This window comes from Dendropsophus ebraccatus, chromosome 1 (assembly GCF_027789765.1).
Source record: "Dendropsophus ebraccatus isolate aDenEbr1 chromosome 1, aDenEbr1.pat, whole genome shotgun sequence".
NCBI classification, from domain to species: Eukaryota; Metazoa; Chordata; class Amphibia; order Anura; family Hylidae; genus Dendropsophus; species Dendropsophus ebraccatus.
The window spans coordinates 156,234,407-156,261,343 of NC_091454.1; the positions used below are offsets into that span (position 1 = coordinate 156,234,407).

Genomic DNA, 26,937 nt, shown 5'->3' on the forward strand with positions numbered 1-26,937 from the left:
TATTGTGATTTATTTTAACAGATAATGCAACTGGAGACCAGCGTGGTTCACCTGCACAGGCTAAGAATGGTGTGCCTAACAGAGGTAATTTAGGAACTTAAGTACTTGTGATGTTTCCAATATTTTAAATAGACTTTGTTTTACCAGTTTATTTGTTGTTTGGTAGGAAACAATGCATTTCAGATATCGAATAACCACTACAAACCTCCTGCTGCTCGCACTGTAACTCAGCCAGTCATACCTATGTACCAGCCGGTTACGAGACCTGTAACTAGTTCTGCCACTGTTCAACCACTGCCAAGACCTGTTGGCATGCAAGAACCAGTAAGGAGACCTGCAACTGGATGTGTGCCACAGCAGCCACCCAGAGCAAATCCAGTCATGCAAACTGTTAGTAGACCTCAGGTGTTTGTTCCAAACCCTCTTCCAGTATGTAGAAACCCTACAGTTCCTACTGTGTCACAGCCAGTTCTTCGACCTGTTACCACCATCACTGCACAACCAATAATTCTAAATCAGGTAATAAATACCTTTTTATATTACAAGTTCTAAGTGTTATCATGCATGTAGACACAAACAGTTCTTTCACTTTACAAGTGTTTACAGTGTTAACTCTGTAAGGCAGTGAACAGGCTATTCTGTTTGATTACAAACGCAAGCATAGGCCTCGTGCATGCATTAAACTGATCCATAGACCCCTATATAGAGGCCCAAGGTGTGTTTTGGCCTCTGTTTGTCATGTATTTGGAGGAGTTTGCATAAATGTTTAAGTGCACTTAAACACGAATCTTCAGTGTGAAGACACAGCTGCCAGTGGAAGCTTGGGTTGCGGTTGAATTGCCCTAGGCACCATTGAGTTTAGAGTTTAGAGTATTAAAATATATTAGGGGTGTACACCATTAAAACTTTAAAGTTTTAATGGTGTACACCCCTTACATATTTTGATTTGATTCACCGTCAGGGTGTTATTTTGATCCGCGGTTGGGAGACGGATTTGTGATTGCATGAGTATTAAATGAATAGGGCTTGTGTACAGAAGTTACTGATGCTTAAAATGTTTCCACGTGTTTCTACATAAATTAACAGCCGTTGTTTTCACCCGGCCAGACGTGTGCACCTGAAACTACGGCCATAGAAATATGGCCATACGGGCTAGTCGTAAAACTACGGCCGCTGTTTAATTTTGCTTCCTAGCCTGTTTCTAAGCGGGCTGAAACAGGTCATTCATTTGGAATTCTGCGCCCAGCCCAATAAAGCACACAGAAAATTTTTAATTTCAAAATCAAGTTTAATTCGGCTGAAATAAGTATTTCGTGCGCGGCCGCATTGAAATCCAAGGCCGTTGTTGGAGCATTACCGGCTGGAAATAATTGACATGTTCATTTTTCACTGGGCCGTATAAACTACGTCCGTTGTCTGATACGTAGTGTGCATTGTACGACCGTAGTTTGTATATATTGCAGCCATGGCATAAACCTCAAAACAACGGCCGTAGTTTTGTGGCGAGGACTATGGCCGTAGTTTTACGTAGTGTGAACATAAATTATACTTATAATCCCGCCTGGACATATAGTAATAACTCAATACATCATAACCTCCTTATGTATTAGTCCAAAAACCTCAAAACATCAACACCTCTACACAAACATATATACTGAAAAAACACTGAGGCTAGTTCCCATAAAAACAATATACTTTATTGTAAAACATACACAAATAACAAGAAGACAGACCAGGATGAAAGTGTCAGTGTGCAAAAATAACACATATTACCAAAGTAAATTGTGCAAGTAATAATTCATGGGGAGATAATCTCATCGATCTCACAGTGCTGTGTATGGGTTGCTAACTATCTCGCTGTCACCCCTACCAGGAGTATTCCTACCGGCCTCCCAGTAAACATACACAGTCTATAATAAACATCATGAAAGCTCACCCATTGAGATGTAAACAGATGCCACTGCCACCAGGTCCCCCTCAACGCACGTTTCGCGTCTATCGCTTCCTCAGAAGGAAGTAGTGTAAACATAGCCTAAGGGTGCGTTCACATGTACAAGATCTGCAGCAGATTTGATGCTGTGTTCAACTATTTAGTTACATTGATATTGAATCTGCTGCGGATCCTGTGCATGTAAACGCACCCTTAGAGTATTTTAATATTGTGCTTAGCGACTTACATTTTTTTAATCACTTCCTAAGTTTTCCTTGGGTTGGTTCCTCCTGATCAGGTCGGCGCTTTTTGTATTTGTGTCTTACTTGTGATGTTGATATCAACTGCATCTATCTTGTGATCCGTTCACAGTGAAAGCATTGCCCCAGTATTTATGGCACATGACCAGATACAATACCGTACAAGAGGCTAGGCTGCTACACAGAATTAAAGCGCTTGCATCACTGTGGCTCACACAAGCCTAATAAGCAGAGCAGTTGTCTCATTTACTTGCTCCACTACATATGTACTACAGATTTTAAGGCTAGACTGAGAAGAAACTGGTGGTATTAGGGGATATATTTGGGAATCTAAAGGGGTATTCTGGCAAATAAAAAGTATTATTTTTTTCACATTTTTTCATAAAGCTATATTATTTTGTAAGATAACGTTATTAAAGGAAATGTAATTATTATTGTTTCCTTTTAGATTTATACATTGACTGGCTGCAGTAAGTGGCAACATGGTGTCAGAACAAACCCTGGTCCCAGCACAGTTACAAATCACTAACACTTTATTAACATTATTTTATTAACTGGGTCACCCCTTGTAAGGGCATATCACTTATATGAAATAATATATATATAATTGGGAATTAAAGGGGTACTCCAGGCAAGAGGACTTTTTTCACTCTGGCCGGGGAGGGGATGGATGAAAGCAACAACGTCCACCTACCTCTGTTGCAGCGCTGGGTCTCACATTGTGCTGCTCCATTCCTCGGCCGCTTCCTGGTCTATGACATGGCTTGAGATGTGATGTTTCAAGCCCTCTCAGCCATTCAGTGGCAGAGATGTGACTCCAATACAGCTTCTGTATGGCTTTGCGGGTTTGAAACGTCACATCTCAAGCCGTGCCATAGACCAGGATGCGGCCGAGGACCGGAGCAGCGCGATGTGGGACCCAGCGCTGGAACAGGGGAGGTAAGTGGACTTTGTTGCTTTCATCCATACCCTCCCCAGCCATAGTGAAAAAAGCCATCCTGCTCGGAGTACCCCTTTAAAGAGTCTTCAGCTATTTTTGAGGAAATATGTAATGGTTAACATTTTTACATAATAAATTAGTAGGAACATTGCTGACTGAAAGAACGTAATGTTCAGCAGTTATTCAGAGTATAAAAAAATTTGCAGAATGAAGATTGCTATTGTAGAAAGTTTATAAGGTTAAAGAACTATTTACGGAAACTCTGAAAATAACTACATGTAAGATGGCTTTAGTTATATTTGCTGTTTTTAATTATTATTATTATTATTATTATTATTATTATATATTTATTTGTACATTTTCTCCCTCAGGGTTACATTATGAGCTCTCCCCAGGTTACCTCTAATAATTCTAATGTAATGTTTACATTGCAACCAAGCACAGCATTAACACAATACCAAAGTGTGCAAACATTTACCACATCAGGTATGGATTCATTGACTTTATTTTACAATTTCCTTTTTGATTTTGTGCAATGTTTCATTTCTCATAACTTTTGATTCCCGTTTTTTGCAATATCCTTGTAATAAAAAAAATTTTTTAGTGCAGATTGCATTACAGTTGCATTTCCACATGCCTGTTCCTTTTGTTGTTAAGAGAGATAAGACACTGTCAAAAAAATATTCCCCATTCCTTTTTGAGTATGCACAATTTGACCCAAGATTGCATTTTTTGGGAAGGTTGAGAGAAATAGCTGTTAGCTAAACAAGCGTCCAATATCTATACAAACGATGTGTCGTTTCAAAATATATTTATACTTAGTGCAAAGCTATTTCTTATTCTCTTAATTTCATGGTGCAGGACCAGAGCTAGCATATTTGGGGGTGGGGGGGGGGGGAATTACACTGCAAAACTGTGTACATACAACAGTAGGTACACTGGTATTTAAACCTGGGACAGCTGCACTGAGCTTTATGGGTGTTGAGAGATGACTGGGAAGCCTTGATTTACCATTTAGACAAAGTGTAGATAATCAGGCAAACTGGCATAGCTTGCAGATACACAGACCATGCTTTGAACATAGCAAAGGCTAAGCCTTGCCCCCATTTCCTGTGTTCTCTCCTAATCTAGCTGTTACTAGAGACTGACTTCCACTAAGAAGCAGTGGATAGCAGATCTCATGGAAGGGATGAGAAATTTTGTTTTTTTTTTGTTTTTTTTGCTCTGTTTAATTTTAATGATGGCTATGGCAGTTAATTTGTTTTGAGTATTTTTGAACTTAAAATTAGGTTTCAAATACACTAATTTGCCATAAGTGGCACTGGTACCCTAATGGAGTGTTACTACAACACCAGCATGAACAGAGCCTATGATGTTATGTTATGTTGGTTTTTTAACTGTGTAGATTACTGAAATATGGTGCTTTTGCAGGCTTACAGTCAGTCATTTCTGTTTGGTCTGTTTGAGGAGTTCTACATATTGGTTAATTTGGTTTTAAATGGTAAAACAGCTACAAGATTGTGAAATAATATTAGTGTGGGACACACTGGGAAAGCAAAAACTGGCTAATTCACCACAAGAATATTCTTTGCCATGTTTAGGCCATACCCTTTTTCAGCAAGGTCCCACCTACTTTCCATTGGGGCACAGAAGTGTCTAAAACACATAGAAAATATAAGCATCACCTTGAATTTTCAAAACACAAAAATGTTAACCATGGCTGTTTATGTTAATAAGAGTGTAGACAAATATTTATTTTATTATAATTATCTTCATTATCATATTTTCTCGTGTTATAAAACATCATTGGAAGCCTTAAAGTGGCCTATAGGTTAGACATCTTTATGTCAAACGTTCTTTATGACTGTCTCCATTAATACTATAAACCTAATATATTATGTTTGTTGCAGGAGGTTCTACTCCATTAGTCAGGCCACTGCAACCATTACCCCAATTTCGCCCGTCTTCAGCTCCCGCAAGGACAGCTCCCACCTTTATCCACAGACCCACTCATCCAGCCCCATCGATGATGCAGAACATCAACAACCTAGTACCGGGACTTCAGCAGCCTATACTCCCGCAGTCACAGAAAACCCAACAAAATATATTTATGCAAAATGCAGCAGGTATCAGAATGGATTTTAAAATGTAAACCAACTTCCCATATTACCAGTTACCAATGTTGCAAAACAGTAACAGTAATAACAATGTAAACCTTAATGTTCGATAATGGACTCTGTTTGTTAAAACATACATATAGATACTATACCCCCCCCATATAGGTCAACAGATGTCCCTTTATGTTCTCACACTAAAAGGGAGACATGCTACAGCTAAAATGTTCCCTCTTTTTCCAGTTTAGTAGTTTCTTTTAGAGTAGACAGATGTGTAGGGTTTTTTGGGGAGGTTTCTTCATATTTAGGGTATGTCCACACTACGGAATCCCGGCAGATCACCCGCCACGGATTCCGCAGCTCGCCCCCACTAGCGGACGCACGCATCTCTGCTGCTCCCATAGGCCTTATTCTATGGTTGCCAGATTCCGCTGTCCGTCCGAAGAATAAGCAGGTTCATTCTTCGGGCGAACTGCGGAATCTGGCAAACCATAGAATTAAGCCTTTGATTCTTTTAAGCAAAACTGCTCGGTTTTGGATGAGAAAGCCATTACAGAGCGATAGTGGGTTGGGGGAGATGAATTACAGACAACTGCAGTTTTATGTATTCTTATTAATGGGAAAAAATATAACAATAGGAACAATTTAAATCTCCATATGGGTTGGGATGATGTGTGGGTAAATTGTGAAAGATCTAAAAAAAAATTTGTACATTCTTATTGTTAAAGCAATGTTTTTATTTTTAAAGCAAACACTGGACGAAATGAAAACGCATTAGTGGAAAAAAGACCACCTCCTATCGATTTGACTAATGTATCTCCAAAAAAGCACAAAACCAATGAGAATATAGCGGATAAAAGACCAGCTGCAACATCCACTACAGCATCCACCCCAATGGCTTCACATGCCAGACAACAACAAATTACTCTACCGCAAAATGCCCATACTAAAGGTATTTTAAAATGTTGTTTATTACTCTGTTCTTTTGGTACTGTAATCGATAAAGGTGTATTAACCTTGAAACATATAAATTAAATAAAAGGACAAGTGCCATGAAAAACTTTTCCCCAGTAATTGAAGCACATTACAAAGTTATATAACTCTGTAATATGCTTCAATCACCTATCTGCCTCCCTTCCCTGCCTTTTCCCCCCTTCACCCCCCACCAGGAAGTGTCCTAACTCACACAGACCTTCTTGTGAGGATGAGTCATCAGCAGGAGGGCTGCTCTAGGTCCTGTTACAGCAGCCCCCCCCCCCTCCCCAGTCCAAGTGATGGCTTGCAGTTGTTCAGCCAATGGGAGCTGAGCAAGCTGAGTCACCTGAGAAGGCAGGGGAGGGGGGGGCTGCTGTAACAGGAGAAGGAGCTGAGAGAAGAGCTTGGTGACGGTGACGGCAGTCATTAGGTCTGTGTGAGTTAGGACACTTCCTGGTGGGGGGTGAAGGAGGGAAAAGGCAGGGAAGGGAGGCAGATAGGCGATTGAAGCACATTACAGAGTTATATAACTTTGTAATGTGCTTCAATTACTGGGAAAATGTTTTTCATGGCACTTGTCATTTAAAGAAGAAATATCATAGCTGTTACTATTTGCAGATAGTATTGCTCTGCTGTGCAGGCTTCAGGGGTTCATTTCCTGATTATGTTCTCCATCTTTGGCTGGTCATTGAGATACCACCTTTGGCTGGTCATTGAGCTACCAGAACACATAGGGAAGAGTTCTTTTTAAATTTCTCAGTTTTCATTGTAATATGATACCAAATAAGATCAATAGAAAGGAGGAGATTGACATGGGATATTTCTTATTTTTTGTTGCAATTTGGGTACGCAGTGTTCCACCTAATGGCTGTCGTATCTTTAATTTATTAAGGTACTAATGCAGTTACAACTCCTGCAAAAAATGGAACACCATTCCCTCGAGCATGTCCTAAGTGCAACATACACTTCAATCTTTTGGAACCTATGAAGAAACACATGACGGTAACTTAATACTTGCTTATTCAGTTTTGTAAGCATTCTAATTTTTGTGAAAAATGTATATCTATTTTTTTGTCAGTTTTGTAAACTTATTATGCAATTTGCAATAGCTAATAATATAATAATTGGAAGTTTTAAAGAAGACTCACTTTCACACATCTTCCCTTGCTTGATTTAAGGTATATCAGAAGTGAATTTTCCTTTTTAAACTGTACCTCACATTTGTAAAAACTTTTGACATGTCATATGCAGGTACTGCCTGACTTTAGGGTCTAATGACTCAAACTCAGAACATCATAGGTACCATTTGAGCCATTAAAGCCATGACATAGGCCAGGACATTGGATGGTAAGACAGGCAGAAATATCCACCTGTAGTAGGTTTGTGTGGAACTAGCCTAAAATTAAATAAATCAGCCTTTCCCTTTTACAACAAGATGGCAGCGCAGGAATAAAAAGTACAAGTAGAAAACAAGTAGATTTTTTTTGGTTTCAGTAGATTTTTTGTCATCATACTTAAGTTCTGATCCCTGAAATCTTCCATTCCCTTTTATATTACAGTATTGCTGTCCAGAGAAGATGCAGAGTTTTTTCCGTGGCGTGACATATCCAGATACTTCTACAACGATAAACTTAGTGGACGATAATGAAAAAGGAAAGTTGATCATGCTAGTTAGTGAATTTTATTATGGAAGTTATACTGGAGATATTCAGCTGATTCATCAAGAAGAGAAAACTCACAATACATTCAAGTGTTTCAGCTGTCAGAAAGTTCTGAAGAGCAATATAAAGTAAGTAACTAATTTCAGAGGCCTGCTACAATATCATAAACATCTTATATACATATAGTGTTCAGCAAACTTGTCGAACCCGAATACTTTATTATTTGACTCCAAGCGGCTGGAAAAGTTGGATGCTGCCTTAGGGAGTCATGGAGAACATGGATACAGCCATAGGCCATGTTCACATGGCGTAAGAGACCGGCAGTTCCGTGACCTGGCTGGATCACGGAGTGGCAGGTCTCTGAAAAGATCATCCTGGTCAGTACTGCCGCAGAGTTCTTTCACGCCGCAGAGTTCTGATGCGGGCGCATCCGTGCGCGCCCGCATCAGAACTCTCCACAGCACACTATGAAGCGTGCGGCCTCAGTCGCTCACTTCATAGTGTGCACTGACATGCTTTTCTACAGCGGCTATTCACTGAATAGCAGCTGCAGAAAACTGACAGTTCTTTGCAGCGTCGTGGGGGATCCTGGCCGGAGCGTATACTATGTGTATAGATGAATAATCTTGTGTTTCTGTTCGTTTAAAGTGCATCTTCAACCACCAATTGAAGTCACCTGTGCTACACCATGCCCTCTAGAGTTAATACACTTCACAGTAATCCATATAGATCCGTTTAGGGACTACACATGAGTAATTGTTGTATTTTTGCCCGTGATAAAGACTGCTATTTGTGCTGTTGTGGTCGAATAACTTCTGTTTTCTAAATCAGCAGAATAGAACATTTTGATCATCTTCATTAGGGAGACAGGTTTGTCTCAAGACCTTTGTTTGCCAGAGAAGGTCATAGTTTCTTTCCCTGCATACAGATCCTTAAAGAGAAGCTGAAATGGCAGAATGTGAAGCTGAAGAATGGCTTAAGTCTACAAAGGGCATAGTCTGCGAGCTAAAATGAACAGACTTGCTTTTGCTAGTATCATTAAGGAAAACAAAAGCTTCTTGTAATTGCAGGCATTAAAATCGCTATTACATACACTTAGAAGCAAAGATGCAGGTTGAGGCACAGGCAATTTGTCTTGCAAACAGCAGGGAACTAATGTATGTAGTCAAGGCATGTCAGTCACGACTTTTTGGCTGCTGTGTTTTTTCCTTGTAAAACAGCACAGGCCTGTAAAGGGTAATTTTGACAAGAGTTTTATTTTATTATAATTTGTCTGGTGTTTGTTGTGTTGAATGGTATGTTTAATATCCCAGGGCAACTTATGTCAGGTAAAATTATTTGTAGATCATTTGAACCATGATTACTATTTGTACTAGTATTATATACTTGTATGAAATATATATTCATCTTTGATCACTGTATCGAGAAGTCAGTAGTTTCTGCATTCATTCTGTTTTCAGAGCTTGTTCTGGTTCTTTGTATTCTGTGAACAGTAGTCTTTAGTATATAAAGACTCTTTACACTTGGCATACTGTTACTGGGAAATACTAACCCTATTCAGGTGCAATACACAATGAAAAACAAAATAGGATATTAAATATTAGCAATAACTCAACATTAATGTATATAAAGGCGTTCTCCATTTCTATCTATAAGTCAGTGAAAAGGTCTACCAACAGCAGACGTCACTGCAAGGAAAATACAGTTGAGCTGGCCCCTCTCAGATCTAGCTCATAGAGGGGGGCCTGAGAATGGGACCCCCCCCCCCATGACATTCTTTTAATAAAGACTAGTCAAGATATCCTTTTTAAAGCAAATGTACCACTAGTACATCGGTGGCACAGTCCTTTTTTAAACTGCTGCCCGGTTTCTGCACACAGCACAGGCCTATTCCTGAGCATCGCTCTGGCATGAAGCACTAGGGGCAGGCCCGCCAGTCCCTATTGTGACAATTTCCTGTCCCCAATCAATGGAGCTGTGTCACAAAGGGAAGAGGAGATTGTCACACTAGGGGTTGGCGGGCTTGCCTCCAGTGCTTCATGCTGGGCCAGTGTTTGGAAAAACACTGTCCGGAAACAGGGCAGCGGTTAAAAAAAAAAGACCTCGCCACCAGAATCCCTGCGCCAGCGCTGGTCTGTTCATGTTAAAAACAAAAAAACCATGTTCTAGTGGTACATTTGTTTTAACCCCTAGACGACCCAGGATGTAAATGTACATCCTGCTGTCACTAGGGAAGTTCAGAGAGGGGCTGCGCGGCAACCCCACTCTGAACTGCTGCAATCCCGGGTGCTATGTGCAGCCTGGGACCACGGCTGTTAGCGGGCATGGTCCAATGTGTTGTGTCGGCTAATTAGGTATTTAGATGCAGCTGTCAAAGTTGACATCTGCATCTAACCCCTTAACGACCGCGGGCGTATATTTACGCCCTGCAGTCAGTAAGGACGTTCGGCCCCGCTCTGAACCGCGGGGGTCCCGGGTGCCGCTTGTAGCCCGGGACCGCAGGTATTAGCGGGCACGGTCCGATCGCCGTGCCCGCTAATACAGTAATCGGATGCAGCTGTCAAAGTTGACAGCTGAATCCGATTACCGGACGCAGCGTCATCCCTGGTGTCTAGTGAGGAGATCGCTCCTCCGGGATGTTATCCCGGAGGAGCGATCTCCGTAACTGAAGCCGGCCGGGGACCGCTCCAAGATGGCGCCGTCCCCGGCTCGGCACTCGTTTACTTCCGGCTGCAGCAGCCGGAAGTAAGTGAGTGCCTATCTCATGGATCTCTGCAGCATATCTGTGCGGCAGAGATCTCTATGAGCCCCAGGGGGGCTTCTAGTATAAGTGTAAAAGTAAAAAAAAAAGTGTTGTTATTAATAAAAAGCCCCCTCCCCTAATAAAAGTCTGAATCACCCCACTTTTCCCAGGTTATTAATAAAAGAAAATAAATAAATAAACAAACATGTTTGGTATCGCCGCGTGCGTAATCGCCCGAACTATTAATTAATCACATTTCTGATCTCGCACGGTAAACTGCGTAAGCGCCAAAAAATCCCAAAGTGCAAAATTGCGCATTTTTGGTCGCATCAAATCCAGAAAAATGTTAATAAAAAGCGATCAAAAAGTCGTATATGTGCAATCAAGGTACCGATAGAAAAAACACATCATGGCGCAAAAAATGACACTTCACACAGCCCCATAGACCAAAGGATAAAAGCGCTATAAGCCTGGGAATGGAGCGATTTTACGGAACGTATATTTGTAAACAATGGTTTTAATTTTTTACAGGCCATCAGATACAAGAAAAGTTATACATGTTATATATCGTTTTAATCGTAACGACTTGTGGAACATATATAACAAGTCAGTTTTACCCCAGGGCGAACGGCGTAAAAACACATATCCACTAAAAACACAAAATGTGTTGTTTTTTTTTCAATTTCACCACACATTGAATTTTTTCCTGCTTTTGCAGTGTACTTTATGCAAAAGTTCAGCCTGTCATTGCAAAGTACAATTAGTGGCGCAAAAAATAAGGGCTCATGTGGGTTTCTAGGTGAAAAAATGCATCTGCTATGGCCTTTTATGCACAAGGAGGAAAAAACGAAAACGCAAAAATCAAAATTTCCCCGGTCCTTAAGGGGCTAAATACCTTTTCCCCCCACATCCATGGTGGTCTAGTGGTGCCGAGAGCAATAGAACACCAATCTCATTGATCTATGCAGTATATCTTTTTTTTAAATCAGATCTATGCAGTATATCTATAATGCATAGATCTCAATGAGAGATTAGTGTGGCTATAATAGAAGTCCCCCAGGGGGACTTTCAGCATGTATGTAAAAAAATTAAAAAAAATGTATTAATAAAAAATATCCCCTCCCCTAATAAAAGTCTTATTGCTTTTCCCATTTTATACATAAAAATAAATAAATAAAAAGAATAACATGCTTAGTATCGCCTCGTGCGTACTCGACGGGAAACGCACGGGAAACTGTAATCCAGAAAAATTGTGATAAACAGATCAAAAAGTTGCATATACGCAAACAAGGTACTGATAGAAAGTATACATCATGGTGCAAAAAATGACACCTCACACAGCCCCATAGACCAAAGAATTAAAGTGCTATAAGCATGGGAATAGAGCTATTTTACGGAGCATATATATTTTTTATGAAGCCATTTTTTTAAAGCCATCAAATAAAATAAACTTTATGCAAGTTACATATCGTCGTAATCGTACTGACTTGAATAACATATATAACACGTCGGTTTACCTGTAGGTTTGTGTGCTAAATGGTTGGTAATCTTTCAAGGATTCTTTTTATTTCCTTGCCAGTCCAAAAATTTCTAGTCAGCTTTATCAGCACCATACCTACAAAGCGATGGTACTTTTACCTATGTACTTCAACAGTGATGTAGTTGATTCTTGCCTTTGCACTGAAAGTGTGTAAAAATGGAAGTATCCTTTACAGAGCAATAATGTGTACATTGTTTTCTTTTTTGCCTACAGGTACCTTTCTGATCTAGGTTAATGTATGTATGTATGTAGTGCAAAATCCTGTAATCATATAGTATGCTTACACTTTCACAGTTATGTTGCCAAAAATCAATGTAGCTTTCGGCCATATTCCACGGAACAATTATCGACCGATAATTGTCCCATGGAATAGAGGGCAACGATCAGCCAACATCGTTCATGTCGGCTGATCGTTGTGTGGCTTGTTTTTCAAACATGTTGAAAAATCCGCTCGCTGCTGCCGCATGGAATAGCTGCGGCGAGCAGGGAACATGGAGCAAACAAGCGCTGACATCGCTTGTTTGCTCCTCTCCGTCGGCCTGTGAAAATAGGGCCTTAATGCTGTTGTCATGCATTGGTAGTTTTTTAGTTTTGAAAACTGCCACTGCAATTTTTTAACTACAGAGTCAGATGTGGATCCAGCAGGAGGAGAAGTATAAATCCTCCTTTTATGTTTCCCATTCCTTTTGAATACGCTGTTAATTTTGTTTACAATTGTAAATGGAAATAACAACAAGATAGAGAATGATGAATGTAAACATAGCACATGAGAAAGGGTCAGTGGACCCAATCATGGAAGTCATGGAAAATAATAGGCCAGATAAGCAATAAAAAAGACTTACGGAAAAGTAAATAAACAGTCACGTAAATATAGTCATGAAGGTTTAATAGACAGTCAGCAAAGGTAACAAGATAGAAACCCAAAAAGGCTCCAGAGTAGAAAGGGAAGTGTAAAAAAAAAAAACACTCCATCTCCCATCAAAGGAATTACAAGCCTGCCTCAAGGTAAGATATCTAAGGTTTCCAGACTTTGGATCAGAAACAGTACAGTGTAGGCGATCATTCACCATTATCCATTAAAGTTACAACTTTACCAAATCAGGAGAGATTTTTGATTTCTTCCAGGAAGATGCTACAGCTATTTTAGGCACTAATAAAATGTATGTGGGCTTTAGAAATGTCAGGGATTTTATCATTAAGCAGAGCATGAGAGGGAAAATGTTTCAGATTGAGGCAAAATAACCTATTAAAAATGCATCCCCAGAAGCCGCTGACTCTGGGACTTCTATCAGATGAGAAAATATGTTCCCAGATAGCCATGGTTTCTAAAGCAATAAGGAGGGGGGGGGGAGGTAAAAATTTTGCTTACCTGGTTGGTACCAGATGCCACATCAAGAAAATCTTTATAATTTTTAAATAATTAGCTCCTATTAATAGATAATTTTGTGGTCCTGAGCGCTGCCATTCCTGATTAAGCTGTTTAGAAATCTCGCTCTCCCAATTGACATATAGTGAGACTTTTTTTGGTCTTTACTAATTCATAGTATATAGTAGAATATGAGAATCCAAAGGGGGGCTTCAAACTGTTTAGAATAAATCAGAGGTAAAGGCCTTTAAGGCACAATAGTGAACACAGTTTGTCTCTGTTCACCTCTTTGTCTCTGTCTTCCACTTCTGGCTTTGACTCAAAAAATTGCAGAAAATAATTCAGTAGTGTGTGTTGTTGTTTTTTTTTTTAAAAAAGCTGTGTGTGAAACCACAGAGACTACTACCATACAGTGAAGGAAATAATTATTTGATCCCTTGCTGATTCTGTAAGTTTGCCCACTGACAAAGACATGAACAGTCTATAATTTTAGGAGTAGGTTAATTTTCACAGTGCGAGATAGAATATCAAAAATAAAATCCAGAAAATCACATTGTATAAATTATATAAATTTATTTGCATTTTGCCCTGAGAAATAAGTATTTGATCCCTCTGACAAATAAGACTTCATTCTTGGTGGCAAGACCCTTGTTGGCAAGCACAGCAGTCAGACGGTTTTTGTAGTCGATGATGAGGTTTGCACACGTCGGGAGAAATTTTAGTCCTCTGCTTTTTGCAGATCATATCTAAATCATTAAGATTTTGAATCTGTCATTTGGCAACTCAGAACTTTACTCCATAAGCTTTCTATGGGATTATGGTCTGAAGACTGGCTAGGCCACTCCATGACCTTAATGTGCTTCTTTTTGAGCCACTCCTTTGTTGTCTTGGCTGTATGTTTTGGGTCATTGTTGTGCTAGAAGACCCAGCCACAACCCATTTTTAATGTTCTGACAGAGGGAAAAGTTGTCACTCAGGATTTTACAGTACATGGCTCGATCCCTTGTCCTATTGATGCGATAAAGTAGTCTTGTGCCCTTAGCAGAGAAACGCCCCCAAAACATAATGTTTCCTGCTCCATGCTTGACAGTGGGGACGATGTTCTTTAGATCATAGGCAGCATTTCTCTTCCTCCAGACATGGCAAATTAATCCTAAAGAGCTCAATTTTTGTCTCATCTGACCACAGCTCCTTCTCCTAATCACTCTCAGAATCATCCAGGTGTTCATTGGCAAACTTCAGACTGGCCTGCACATTTGCCTTCTTGAGAAGTGGGACTCTGCGGGCCCTGCAAGATTTTAATCCATTGCGGCATAAAATGTTACCAATGGTTTTCTTGGTGACAGTGGTGCTAGCTGCCTTGAGATCACTATCAAGTTCCCCCTGTGTAGTTTTAGGCTGATCTCTCACCTTGATCCAGGATACCCCACAAGGTGAGATTTTGCACGGAGCCCCAGATAAGTGTCGATTGACAGTCATTTTGCACTATTGCTCCAACAGTTGTCTCCTTCGCATCCAGCATCTTACTTATGGTTTTGTAGCCCATTCCAGCCTTGAGCAGGTTCATGATCTTGTCCCTGACATCCTTAGGGTACTATTACACGGAACGATAATCGGCCGAATTGGCCCGATTCGGCCGATTATCGCTCTATGTAATAAATACAACGATCAGCCGATGACAACGGGACGGCCGCGGCCTGTGATTGACTGAGCGGCCTGTCAGCTGACAGGCTGCTCTGAAGCTATAGCGTGCGGGACCCGGGGAGAAGCGCACTGCAGCTGCAGCCCTGAAGCGTGGATAGGTAAAGTATACAGTTTAAGCAAGGGCTGCAAGGACATCGGTAACAATGTCCTTGCAGCCCTTGTTAAACGATTATCGGGCCGTGTAATAGGCCCAGTAAACGAGCGCCGATCTAGCAGATCGGCGCTCGTTTACAGTTATCGGCCCCTATGGGCCCGTCTAATAGTACCCTTAGAAAGCTCTTTTGTCTTGCCCATGTTGTATAGTTTAGATTCTGATTGATTTGTTTTGTCTGTGGACAGGAGTCTTTTATCCAGGTGACAATGTAAGACAGCTGTCTTTAATGCAGGTAATGAGTTGATTAAGAGCGTGTAACTGGTCTGTAGGAGCCAGATCTCTTAATGGTTGGTAGGAGATCAAATACTTATTTCTGCAAAATGCAAGTAAATTGTATGATTTTTGCAATGTAATTTTCTGATTTTATTTTTGATATTTTATCCCTGACTATTAAAATTAACCTATCCGTAAAACTATAGACTGACCATGTTTTTGTCAGTGGGCAAACATACAAATTCAGAAAGGGATCAAATAATTATTTCCTTCACTGTATGTACTTTCTATGTAATTGTGTTGTATTATTAGATATATAATTGCTACATACTATAGTCATACCATATAATGTTACTAACAATGCACCTGTTTTTGTTTGTGCGTGATAGATTCATGAACCACATGAAACATCACTTGGAGCTTGAGAAGCAAAGTACAGAAAGTTGGGAAAACCACACCACCTGCCACCACTGTTACCGCCAGTTCTCCACTCCCTTCCAACTGCAATGCCACATTGAGAGTTCTCACACATTATATGAATCCACAAGTAAGACATGACTTCTCAGCAGCTTCTCCGCTAACTTTTTGTTATGGCTTGATAGTTATAAAGATAAAAACAAAATATGTCGTTTTATCTAGTCTTTAATGTATATTTAAACTTTTTATCTTTATTATATTTGAGGATTGTCTCGAATTACCTCAATTCATTTATTTATTTTTACATTTTTATAATAATCCTACCCAACTGTGATTCAGATCTTGTGGGTCATGCACAAGTTCTTTTTTGCAAAATTTTCCAGTTTTATAAGGGCAGAACCTCTGTCCTAGGACATGATACTTCTGTCCTGACAGAGGTGGTCTTACCATGATTACTTTTTACAGCAAAACATTGTCCTGTAAAGATTGGATCAGGAAGTTACAACTGTGCAAATGCACATTTCTAACTTCCTTTTTTTAGCAGGAGTGTGGGAAGGTAAGTGTTTGGTGGACTCTGAAGCACTGTTTCGTGCTCTAGTGGTACTGTGGTTAGCACTGTTGTGAAGACACTACAGAACCCAAGGAATGTACTGCACCACGTCGTGCACACCACATGTGCCTGTCTTTCTCTTTTGGCATAGATATTACTTGCTGGAGAGGCCCCCTGATGGAAAGGTTGGGAAAGCCATGCTTTAAAAGATACCCTGGTAAAATCTATCCCCATGTGTTTTGGACCTTGACTTTGGAGGGGAGGCTTCAGTTTATTCCACAACAGACAAGAGACACTTCCATAAGGTTTTATACAATATTTGGTCCATATAGACAAGCAGTTCCTCCCTCCACACAGCATTAAATCAGGAATCTCTATTTAGGGCAAACTTGTTCTAAATACGGAACACACTTTGTTAGAAACCTTTTACAGCTACACACTGTATTAGGGATGTGACGGTAGATTTTATCCATCATTCACACCTGGATTTGTGCCTCTGAGGCATGGATTTGTTGAAAAAATATGTTGTCAAAATAAGATGGAGACATATCCCTGCTTGGATTGACATGGGTCCAATTCATTTCATACTCAAATAGTGACTACATTTGGGTTGTTTTCTAAACATATCAGAGTTTTGTCTCTGACTGAGAAGTGCTCCCGAAACTCGGGTATGCTTGGAACGTCGTCACTAGCTGGCTACATTCGGACTATTATTAGGAATGGGGCCTATGCTAATGCAAGCAGAGATATGTCAGAATTTGGACAATTTCCCATTTGTGGTGTGAACCTTGCATCTCACCACCCATATACTCTGGAAAGGAAAAGTAATATAGCATAACTAATTTGAGTCATTCTATAGAAAACACACAGGAAAGTTTTGTGCATGCTGATTGCAAGTGTACAATGTATAGCATCCTGCATTCATATGAAAGTATAGAGCAGACAATTCACAAATGTTTAGAATAAAGAGGTCTTATTTGTATAAAATCTTAGGGTTTTGAGGGTTTGATTATCATTGTGGATGGAGAAATATATATGGGATCTTCTGTTGCAGTTTACAGCTCATGTAGAAATGTTGTCAAAGTTCAGTATAACAAAGTTATTTTGTTTTTGTTCCAGCCATTTGCAAAATCTGTGAGTTATCATTTGATTCTGAACAGATTCTTTTACAACACATGAAAGACAATCATAAACCTGGGGAGATGCCGTATGTTTGTCAGGTAATCACTGAAAAAGAACCAGCTTGGGTGCAGACAAGAGGCAACTCTCTAAACACACCCTTTTTAATGGGGTTATAGATCTATTTTTTCTTTTTGTACTGTATATAAATGTCAGTGTGCATAAAAGCATCATATTACATATAAATGTAATATATGAGAATAAGATTACATATGTTCCACATCTCCTAACACTGATTTTAAAGCTTTACTTTGTTTTTAATAAATTTGTCTAGGCCCTAGCTAGGTATCTATTTATTTATTTATTCATTCATTCATTCATTCATTCATTCATTCATTTAATTACTCCTGCTTTATAATATACTTCTACAACACACACAGTACTATGTGCAAATGCTTTAAGAGGGTTACCCAGCTAGTACATATTGATGGCAGATGCTTTATATAGGCCATCAATATTAAAGCATTGGGGTCTCACCCCCAGTCATCCTGCCAATCAGCTGTTTGAAAGGGCTGCAGCACCTATGTGAGTGCCACAGTATCTTCACTGCTTACATGTGGTTTTCCTTGCATTGCTGTACTATTTGTAGTGGCAGGGCAAGGAACTGCAGCTTTGTCCTGTTCATTGGATTAAGCTTTGTGCAAGTATAGTTTCTTTTCTCCTGAAGTATAAAATAAATCATAATCTTACTCCCTACATAAAGGGGTTGCTTTTTGTTACTAATTGTTTTCTTTCTTGTAGGTTTGCAATTTCAGGTCTTCAGTTTTTCTTGATGTCGATACCCATTTTAGAAATACCCATGAGAACACAAAAAATTTGTTATGTCCATTTTGTCTAAAAGTTATCAGATCTGGAACGCCTTACATGCAGCACTATATAAAACACCAGGTGAGTCCTGTACAGGGGGTTAGCCATATTATATTTTTTACCGGAGCAAAAATAACTATAGCTTTCCATAAAAATTAGTGCATAGAAACACAGTTTGTATTTCTGTATTCAAAAAAGTTTTTAAATTTTTGTTTCACCATTTCAGAATAAAGGCGTTTATAGATGCACTAAGTGCAGGCTGCAGTTTCTTACTTGTAAAGAGAAAATGGATCATAAAACTCAGCATCACAGGACTTTTAGGAAGCCAAAACAACTAGAAGGTCTTCCTCCAGGAACAAAGGTGTGTTGAAAAAGTTTTTTTTATTATTTTTTATACTCATTCTTTGGTATAGGAACTTTGGGAGCTGAGAATACCCTTTTAATACCAGAAATGTGATATTTATTTAAAAAAAAAATGGCAGAAGGTAAGGTTTTTGTGACTGTGACTTAATTGTCCTTGCTTAAATTTTTTTTAAATGTTTTGTAAATAATAATTATGTAACTTTCTTTCTTTCTTTTTATAACTTCAGGTCACCATTCGGGCATCTGTTGGAGTTCCATCAACTCCAGTTTCTTCTCCCACTTCCTCTATTTCCAGAAACCCTCCTGCGACTCCACCTCAGCCCTCTCCTCATTTGCCTGTTTACACACTACCACAGTCACCTCCAAAAATAAAACCTTTAAGCCGTAACGATAATCATAAACCAACAGCTAAAATAAAGGTACATTCTTCAAAAACCAAGCCTTCTCCAAAGAAGCCTGTGACTGTAAATACTACAAGAAGAATTAAAATGATCAACACTGCTTTGCAAAATCTAAGGTACCTTCCATTTACCATTGTGTCAAAGACGTGATTATGGTGTTAAGGAGTCTTAGCTGACAAGTGTCTGATCTCTAGAGCTACATTGCTTGGATCCCTACTTATCACGCAAATGGAGGTCCTATGTTTCTTATTTGAATGCCGTAACTGTCAGACCTACACTGCTGCTTCATTTATCTTAGTAGGATAGCCAAGTACAGCAGCTATCTCCATCAATCATGAATGCTTGACCACTGCTCCATTCAATGGGGGACATTGGACCGCAATTCTTGTGATCAGTTGAGGACTGAGAAATAGACTTTTATCTATCTTTTGGACAAGTTATAAGTCTAGACGCCAACTTGACTGACTCTCCAGATTATCTGATACAGTTTTTATTTAGTTTTAATTAGAACTGCCTCAGAAAGTGGTAAGGAAATGATAAAGTTCCTGGAATAGTGAAAGGGGTCAAATAAAATTGTAGTCTAAAATTGCCCATACATATTCAGTAGCTGCCAGACAAATGTTAGATCGACTGACAACTATTACACCCTATACCTACATACACTTGAGTTCCCTTTTGGTCGAGAAGGGTCAGTCAGTCTCTTAGAAAACAATAGGTTAAGGCAGTAGGGGCCCAATACTGAGGAGGAAGCGAGTGCTTCTTCCTTGTTCCCTGCTCGCTGTCTGTGCTATTACACGCACAGACAACGTGCGGAGGGAAGTCGCGGGGAGCATGCTGAAAGACAACGATCAGCCGAAATCGTGCATGTCAGTTTATCATTGCCTTTCAACGTAAACTATTACATGAAACGATTATAGGCGATAATATGCCAAGTGCGGCTGATAAACGTTTTGTGTAATAGGGCCCCTAGGTATGCCTGGCCTTACTCTGCCCTGGTATCATCTGTCATGAGTTGTGAGGCCCGTATACACATTGGTTAATAGGCTAGGCCTGATTTCCCATTGAGTGGAGGAAAATATTATATTAAAAATACAGCCGTATTTTGACCTAAAAATTACAGCTGTTATTTGCCCTTATTTTTAAGTTTAGTGAACATAGTCTCTTTGTTATGGAAGCATGGACAGATATATGAAAGGTACTATGTGTCTCCTTGGCCTCACAGCTAACAATGCCAGCAGTTTGGAATGTTATTGCATATGAATGATTTAGTTTAAGCCCAGACCCCCTTGCTAGAAGTAATGCAGATGTGTTGAAAGCATATTGATAATGTGCTTTAATGTGCAAGTTTCTTTTTGTTTGTTTGTTTTTGGATATTCGAAATAGGATAAGCAAAATAGTTATCACACCGTATAGCTGTGTAAAAATCTATACATATTTCCTTTGTCTGATAAAACAGTGGTTCCTGTTCATCATCCTCTATTAAGTTAAATAATAGAACACTACAAGGGAAGGGCAAGAAAAGGGCAAGTAAATATGTAATGGAATTTTAGTAAAGTCTTAGTAAAAGCCGTTCATTACATTTTTGCCTTGCTCATATATAACATATAGATTGTGGTGTTAGTAAGCAACTGAATTCTTGTTTAACTACACTTTTTGCAGTTACAGAAAAAGATTGCCTTTTATATTTTGTCTTGACAAGGGTTATCCCAGGAATACATAAATGTGTCGAGTGTCACCGTCAAGTGGTAGATTTTGAAGGTCATTTTCACACATATGTACACTGCAGTAAATGCAAGTTCAGTACCAACTGTAATAAAGCCTATACAAACCATGTACTAAGGTAAGTGAGTGGGGTGGGGGGCAGATAAATGTAAAGACATAGTGGTGCAAAAGAAATAAAGCATTTATTGCATTTAGAATAAACAGGTGCTTGGATACTTTATGCAAATTAGAGGGGGGGAGGGTCCTGACTGCTGCCCCCCCCCACCCCATCTCGAGTATGTTGATCCTGAAATCCCTGCTGAATGGACGTGCAAGCTGTGCATACATTCTGCTACTCCATTCATTCTCTATGAGACTACCCCTATAACTGCAGTAAAATGTATGTACTTTTGTATAACAAGGCTATGTTCTGACGCTGTAAAACAGTGGCCATTGTTTGATGCAACCATTGTTTGCAGTGTCAAACAACGGCCACTGTTTAACGAGTTTCTCCGGCTGATACTTAGCAACATTATTTAAAGCCCATTGTAAACTGCCTGCCGTATGGGTGTGTCTGAAAATCAATTAACCATTTATTTTAATGCACACTATGGCCAGCATGACAGCTGCACAGTAGTGTGTGAACTGACAATTATTTGCAGTCTTTGTTTCCAAACCGTGGCCCCATTTCTTTGTACCATGCCGTAAAACGACAGCCGTTGTGTGCTACATAGTGTGCACAGCAACGGCCGTTAATCTATTGAAACCAATGTAACTGAATGCTTGCTGAAAACTACAGCCGTAGTTTTTACATTGTGTGAATATAGCCCAGGGTGACAGCAAATTTCAGGGTTTTTTTCCACAGACTTAAAAGTAAAAATCTTTCTTTTTTCACGTAGTTATCATGGCAGGAACTCCAGCAAACAATCCAAGACTTCTAAGAAAGGCCCCAGTGACAAAAGGTATGATACCAGTTGGAAATTAAAGTGGTTATTCCAAGCTTTTAACATCCTCTGTCACAAGGATCAGGGATAAAAGTCTGATCGGTGGGGCGCCCAGCAGTCGAACCACTGCTGATCAGCTTGTTATAGAACATATGTTTAAATTGTAGAATAACCCTCTTTAATGCTCACAATATTTTATCTTACAGTCCTTTAAGAGTCTGTCTGCTTTTGAAAAATGTTTTTTTTTTTTTAGTCTTAAAAGGATTCTCTGGGCAGAGATTAATTCTGCTTAAAGTCATACTTTCACCCCCTTGTTGCATTCTGACTTCACTACACAAAAGGTAAATTTAGCTGTTTTCATACCCTATTTTATATAATATGATCATTGTGCTAAAATGTGATCTTTTATCAACTGCAGATTGTGCTAAGTGGGCACTGTGACATCATCAGCATATAGGCCCCGCCCTTTGCCGACCATTGGAACAGACTGGCCTAAAGGTATAGGCCCCACTCCCTCTAGGTCGGCCCATACCAATGGGCGTCAAGAGGACGGGGCCGATGTGCTGACGGCGTCACGGAGGGGTCGGCGGTGACGCTGTTGGCGGGGCTAGGTGGCGCTGTTGCTGTGAAGCACCGCCCCACTTAGCACAATCTGCAGTTGATAAAAGATCTCTTTTTACTTGAACAAGCAGCATGACGTATGATATAAAATAATGTATGAAAACTGCTAAATTTACCTATTACACCTGAGTAGAGAAATCTGATTGCAAAAAGGGGGTGACAGTGTCACTTTAAATTAAATTGGCATATTAAAGAGGACCTGTCACCCCCGTGCCGGTGTGACAGGCTCCCGACCCCCAGTTAGATCCCCTTATACGTACCTCAGCCCGCCGAGTCCCGCTGCCGGAGTCGGTCCTGGGACGGAGATATCCCGGTCAGAAGCCGGCTCGCGTCTGGAGAGAGGTCCGGCGTCCATAGAGAATGAATGGAGCGGACTCATCTCCGGCAGTGGGACTCGGCGGAATGAGGGACGTATAAGGGGATCTAACTGGGGGTCGGGAGCCTGTCACCCCGGCACTGGGGTGACAGGTCTCGTTTAAGTGTAATTATTTGCTGCTTTCTTTAAAGCCAATGTCTGCCAGATAGAGGTCTGTATAAGGGAAGGAAAAATAGAGCTCCAAACCTATAAAGACATGTCCCCACTCTGCTGTTGTCATACAATTGTACTGAGCAGCAACCGGTGATAGCTTCATCAATTGCAAATGTATCACATATCCTGTAAATAGGCGGTTCTTGTTTGTTGGGGAACACTCACTACATTTTTTTGGACTTTAAAAATTAATGTTGCAATTAATGTTGCAATAAACTTTCAGGTACATTTAAAGGACTGTTTTTTCATATTGAAATAATAAAAATATGCATGATTTGCTTTTTCAACTAGTGATATTTTTGCATTGTTAGGCGTATAACTGTGGTGTGCCTGAACTGTGATTTCCTGACTGACGTTTCTGGTGTAGATGATATGGCCAAACATTTGAACGATTATCACACTCATTCATGCCAAGTGGTCACAGAAAATGGTAAGAACAGATTGTTCTATGTGTTCCTTGTTTTTTTCTCATCCATCACTATTAATTTTATCGTTGGTATTGTAAACCGTGGCATTTTTTTAAAGTGAATTCATTTTTTTTTCTTTTGATCTCAGTTTCCATATTTTCCTCAACTCATGAAGGAGGCATGTCTATGTAAGTTAGACTTTTACTTACTGCCCTTATACTACTAAAACGTTAGTGTGTGGCTTCTAGGTATAGACCACAGGTGTCAAAATGTGTCTCTCCAGCTGTTGCAAAATTACAATTTCCATCATGCCATAATGGAAATTATAGTTTTGCAAGTTTGACACCCCTTGTATAGACTATAGCTTTGTGGAGAATAGTGCTTCATTTATTTTAAGTAATATGTTAAGAACTGTTTCCGTATTAACCTACACGTGTCTTACAGGATAGGTGTCATATGTATGAATGCTGGAGGCCCCACTAATCACTTGTTTTATTAGCATCATAGACTTTGCATGGATCAGCAGCAGTGTAGTCAGGAGGAATTGGAGATGGCAGTAGAGCCCCAGCGATCATACATTTATTACCTATTTTGTGCATAAGAGGATAAATGTTATTTTTGGGATACCCCTCTCACAAATGTAGAAAATATTAACCTTGTTTAATGCTAAGGTAGTAATGAGGCTAAAATGTTTAATTACTAAACGCCATTATAGATAACTGTACAGGATACCTACTCATCTATTACATAGGTTGTGGAAGGCCTAAAATGGAAAAATAGAGCAGCAAATTGCTATATGAGAGCAAAGAGTGATTTACTAAAGATTTGTATTGGAGAAGACCAAAAATTACTTCTGTAAACAACCAGATAACATGATCGGGGAAAAAAGCATTTAATTGAGTGCATGTAATTGAAACACACCCTTTGCAATGGATGGTGAGTGTGTGTATGTACACATATATTTATGTTACCTGGGTGACTCCTCCACAGCACTAAATACAATTTATTAAGCATATGAGCAATACAAGCTTTCAATTTTCCCAGGGCCTTTTTTCAAGCAAGTATCCTGCGTAATCCAAGACTTGAATTTGCATTTGCATGTACCTATGCATCCAAGACTTGCATTTGCATGTACATATGCATAAATAAATTAAGCTTGCATCAATTATTTTGATTCATCTCTGATATAATTTTTGACCTGAACAGACCCAATCACCCATGTCAATAACATTAACACCATACAGGTGAAGTAAACATAATCTCATTACAATGCATTTTCTTAAGGAGTCAGACATATTAGGCAAATGAAGAGAAAGTTCTTAAAGATGATGGGGCAAATTAAGTATGCCATGGAATTCTACTTAATATTTACTAAACGTGGTCCAAGGAAAGGCAACATATAATATTCTGGACAAGCAGCCTAGCCATCAGTTTTACCAAAGGAAAACAAAAAACAAAATAACCTAAACTTTTAAAATATAACATCATTGGTCCTTAACAGTACGGAGTGTAAGCAAAAACAAAGCAAAATTGTATTGTTTACAAGTCAGGCTAGCTCTGGAAGATCAGATTATATTTTGCCCATACAGGTCTATGGAGAGGGGAGGGGTGATGAGTGAGATGGGAGGGCAAGAAAGTTCAGAGAGCAGAGGCCAAGAGAGTGCGCAGAGCCTTACCTATTGTGGGCACAATGGTATCCGCTCTTCAGCTGAAGGCAGGACTAAAGGTGGCCACACACCTTCAATAGCTGTTGCCCGCAGTCATGTCTCCCTTCCTCCCCATAAACGGGAACAATCGGCACGGCAACACATTCCTGCATTCTCTATGGGGAGAGGTAACCTGCAGCTCTGATGATCGCCTATCTCCGAGAACAAATGGGTTGGACAGTGATTCACCCCCCCCCCCCCCATAACGCCCAACCCCTATTTCCACCGACATAATCTAGATTTTAGTTTTAATTTAATGTAGTTTAGTTTTAATTATTATTTTTCATGATATATCAGCTTGTAGTAACTTGTATTTTTTCCACAAATATGATATTTCTACTGCACCAAAATAATCCTATATCACTTAATCTCCTTCATTAGTTGAGATGATTACTAAGGCAGAAGTGTAACAGAATGTATTGGCCTAGTATGCTAAATGGCGCAGAAGGGAACACTCATGAATCATTTAGGCCATGATAAATAACCTCACAAGACAGGTGTGGTGGTTAGATACAAACACAGTTCAGCACATAAGAACTGACTTCATTGTTGCTGCAGCTAAAGAACAATTTGCCAGGTATTTCTAAAAGCAAGAAAGATCCTTGTTCAAGGTTAGCAGACTTTTAACACTGATGGCTTCACAAAACACTCATGTCAAGCAGCGTTATCACTTTAACAGTGTCATTTGAGTAAATAAATCATTCATAGTATTATAAAGTAGTTTGGGTAATTATTGGAAATGCTGAAGTCTCTAAATAATTTACACACTGTACAGTCTATAAAGATTTTCTTTATCAGTGTTATCTTGATGGGCTGTATTTTAGTAGTGACAAAATTAGTTAACTAAATAGTCTATTTTATATGCATCTTATCAATGCTTGTTTTCTTTCTTTTTCACTATGCTTTATGTATCTTGCATCATAGATTGCTTTAATAAACTAACATTTATAACTTGACATTTCAAGATACCTCTTTTTTATAATATTGTTTTGTCTTTATGCTATGTTAATGTACTTTGTTTTGTCTTTTTAATACATGGCATTAAAGGTCTTATCCAGCACTACAAAAACATGGCCACTTTCTTCCAGCACCATAGCGGCACTCTTGTCTCCAGTTCAGGTGTGGTTTGAAATTAAGCTCCACTAATTTCAATGGAACAGAGTTACAAAGCCCCACCCAAACTGGACACAAGGGTGGTGCAGTCTCTAAAAGAAAGTTGCCAGTTGCCATGTTTTTGTAGCGCTGGATAAGACCTTTAAATAAAGGTTGGATACTGTATAGGGAATTAAGATAGAATTGGTATACTGTTGCTGCCCTTAAGTGACAAAGTAGTATTGCTATCACAAGTATGCTGCTTGTATACATTTATAAGCTAAAATTGAATATGTTCTCTGTATAGCAGCAGAATTTGTGTGTGTTGCGTCTTAAGTACAAGGTTGTTTTATTCAATTAATCTTTCTTTTTAGATCAAGACTTCAGTTTTCATTAAAGCTGAAAGAAATCCTTGAAGAGGTATGGGAATGTGTTTTTCTCCATAAATAACTTTGTGAGGGGTCCAAAGGCTAACATCTCATTCATAAGAAAATGGGTGTCCTTAGTCCCACCGTTTGACTGGAGTGCTTGTTGAGTATGCACATTGCCACTCTGCAAACTCTGTGTGACTGCATGGGCAAGAAAACTGAACATTTACATTGGCCTCTTTATGCCGTATA

At 39.5% G+C, this 26,937-nt stretch overlaps 1 protein-coding gene across 1 annotated transcript in view; it reads left to right on the plus strand.

The window, feature by feature from the left end:
- ZNF280D (zinc finger protein 280D) overlaps positions 1-26,937 on the plus strand; it is a 46,649-nt gene that overhangs the window by 13,971 nt on the left and 5,741 nt on the right. The window contains exons 3-19 of the mRNA XM_069982425.1: positions 22-84; positions 167-519; positions 3,502-3,616; positions 5,041-5,256; positions 5,993-6,196; positions 7,112-7,221; positions 7,779-8,008; positions 15,990-16,147; positions 17,687-17,787; positions 18,488-18,634; positions 18,780-18,914; positions 19,144-19,433; positions 21,017-21,157; positions 21,918-21,980; positions 23,424-23,542; positions 23,668-23,707; positions 26,692-26,737. Coding sequence (XP_069838526.1) covers positions 22-84; positions 167-519; positions 3,502-3,616; positions 5,041-5,256; positions 5,993-6,196; positions 7,112-7,221; positions 7,779-8,008; positions 15,990-16,147; positions 17,687-17,787; positions 18,488-18,634; positions 18,780-18,914; positions 19,144-19,433; positions 21,017-21,157; positions 21,918-21,980; positions 23,424-23,542; positions 23,668-23,707; positions 26,692-26,737 — 2,531 coding nt within the window. The remainder of the gene's footprint in view (positions 1-21; positions 85-166; positions 520-3,501; positions 3,617-5,040; positions 5,257-5,992; positions 6,197-7,111; positions 7,222-7,778; positions 8,009-15,989; positions 16,148-17,686; positions 17,788-18,487; positions 18,635-18,779; positions 18,915-19,143; positions 19,434-21,016; positions 21,158-21,917; positions 21,981-23,423; positions 23,543-23,667; positions 23,708-26,691; positions 26,738-26,937) is intronic.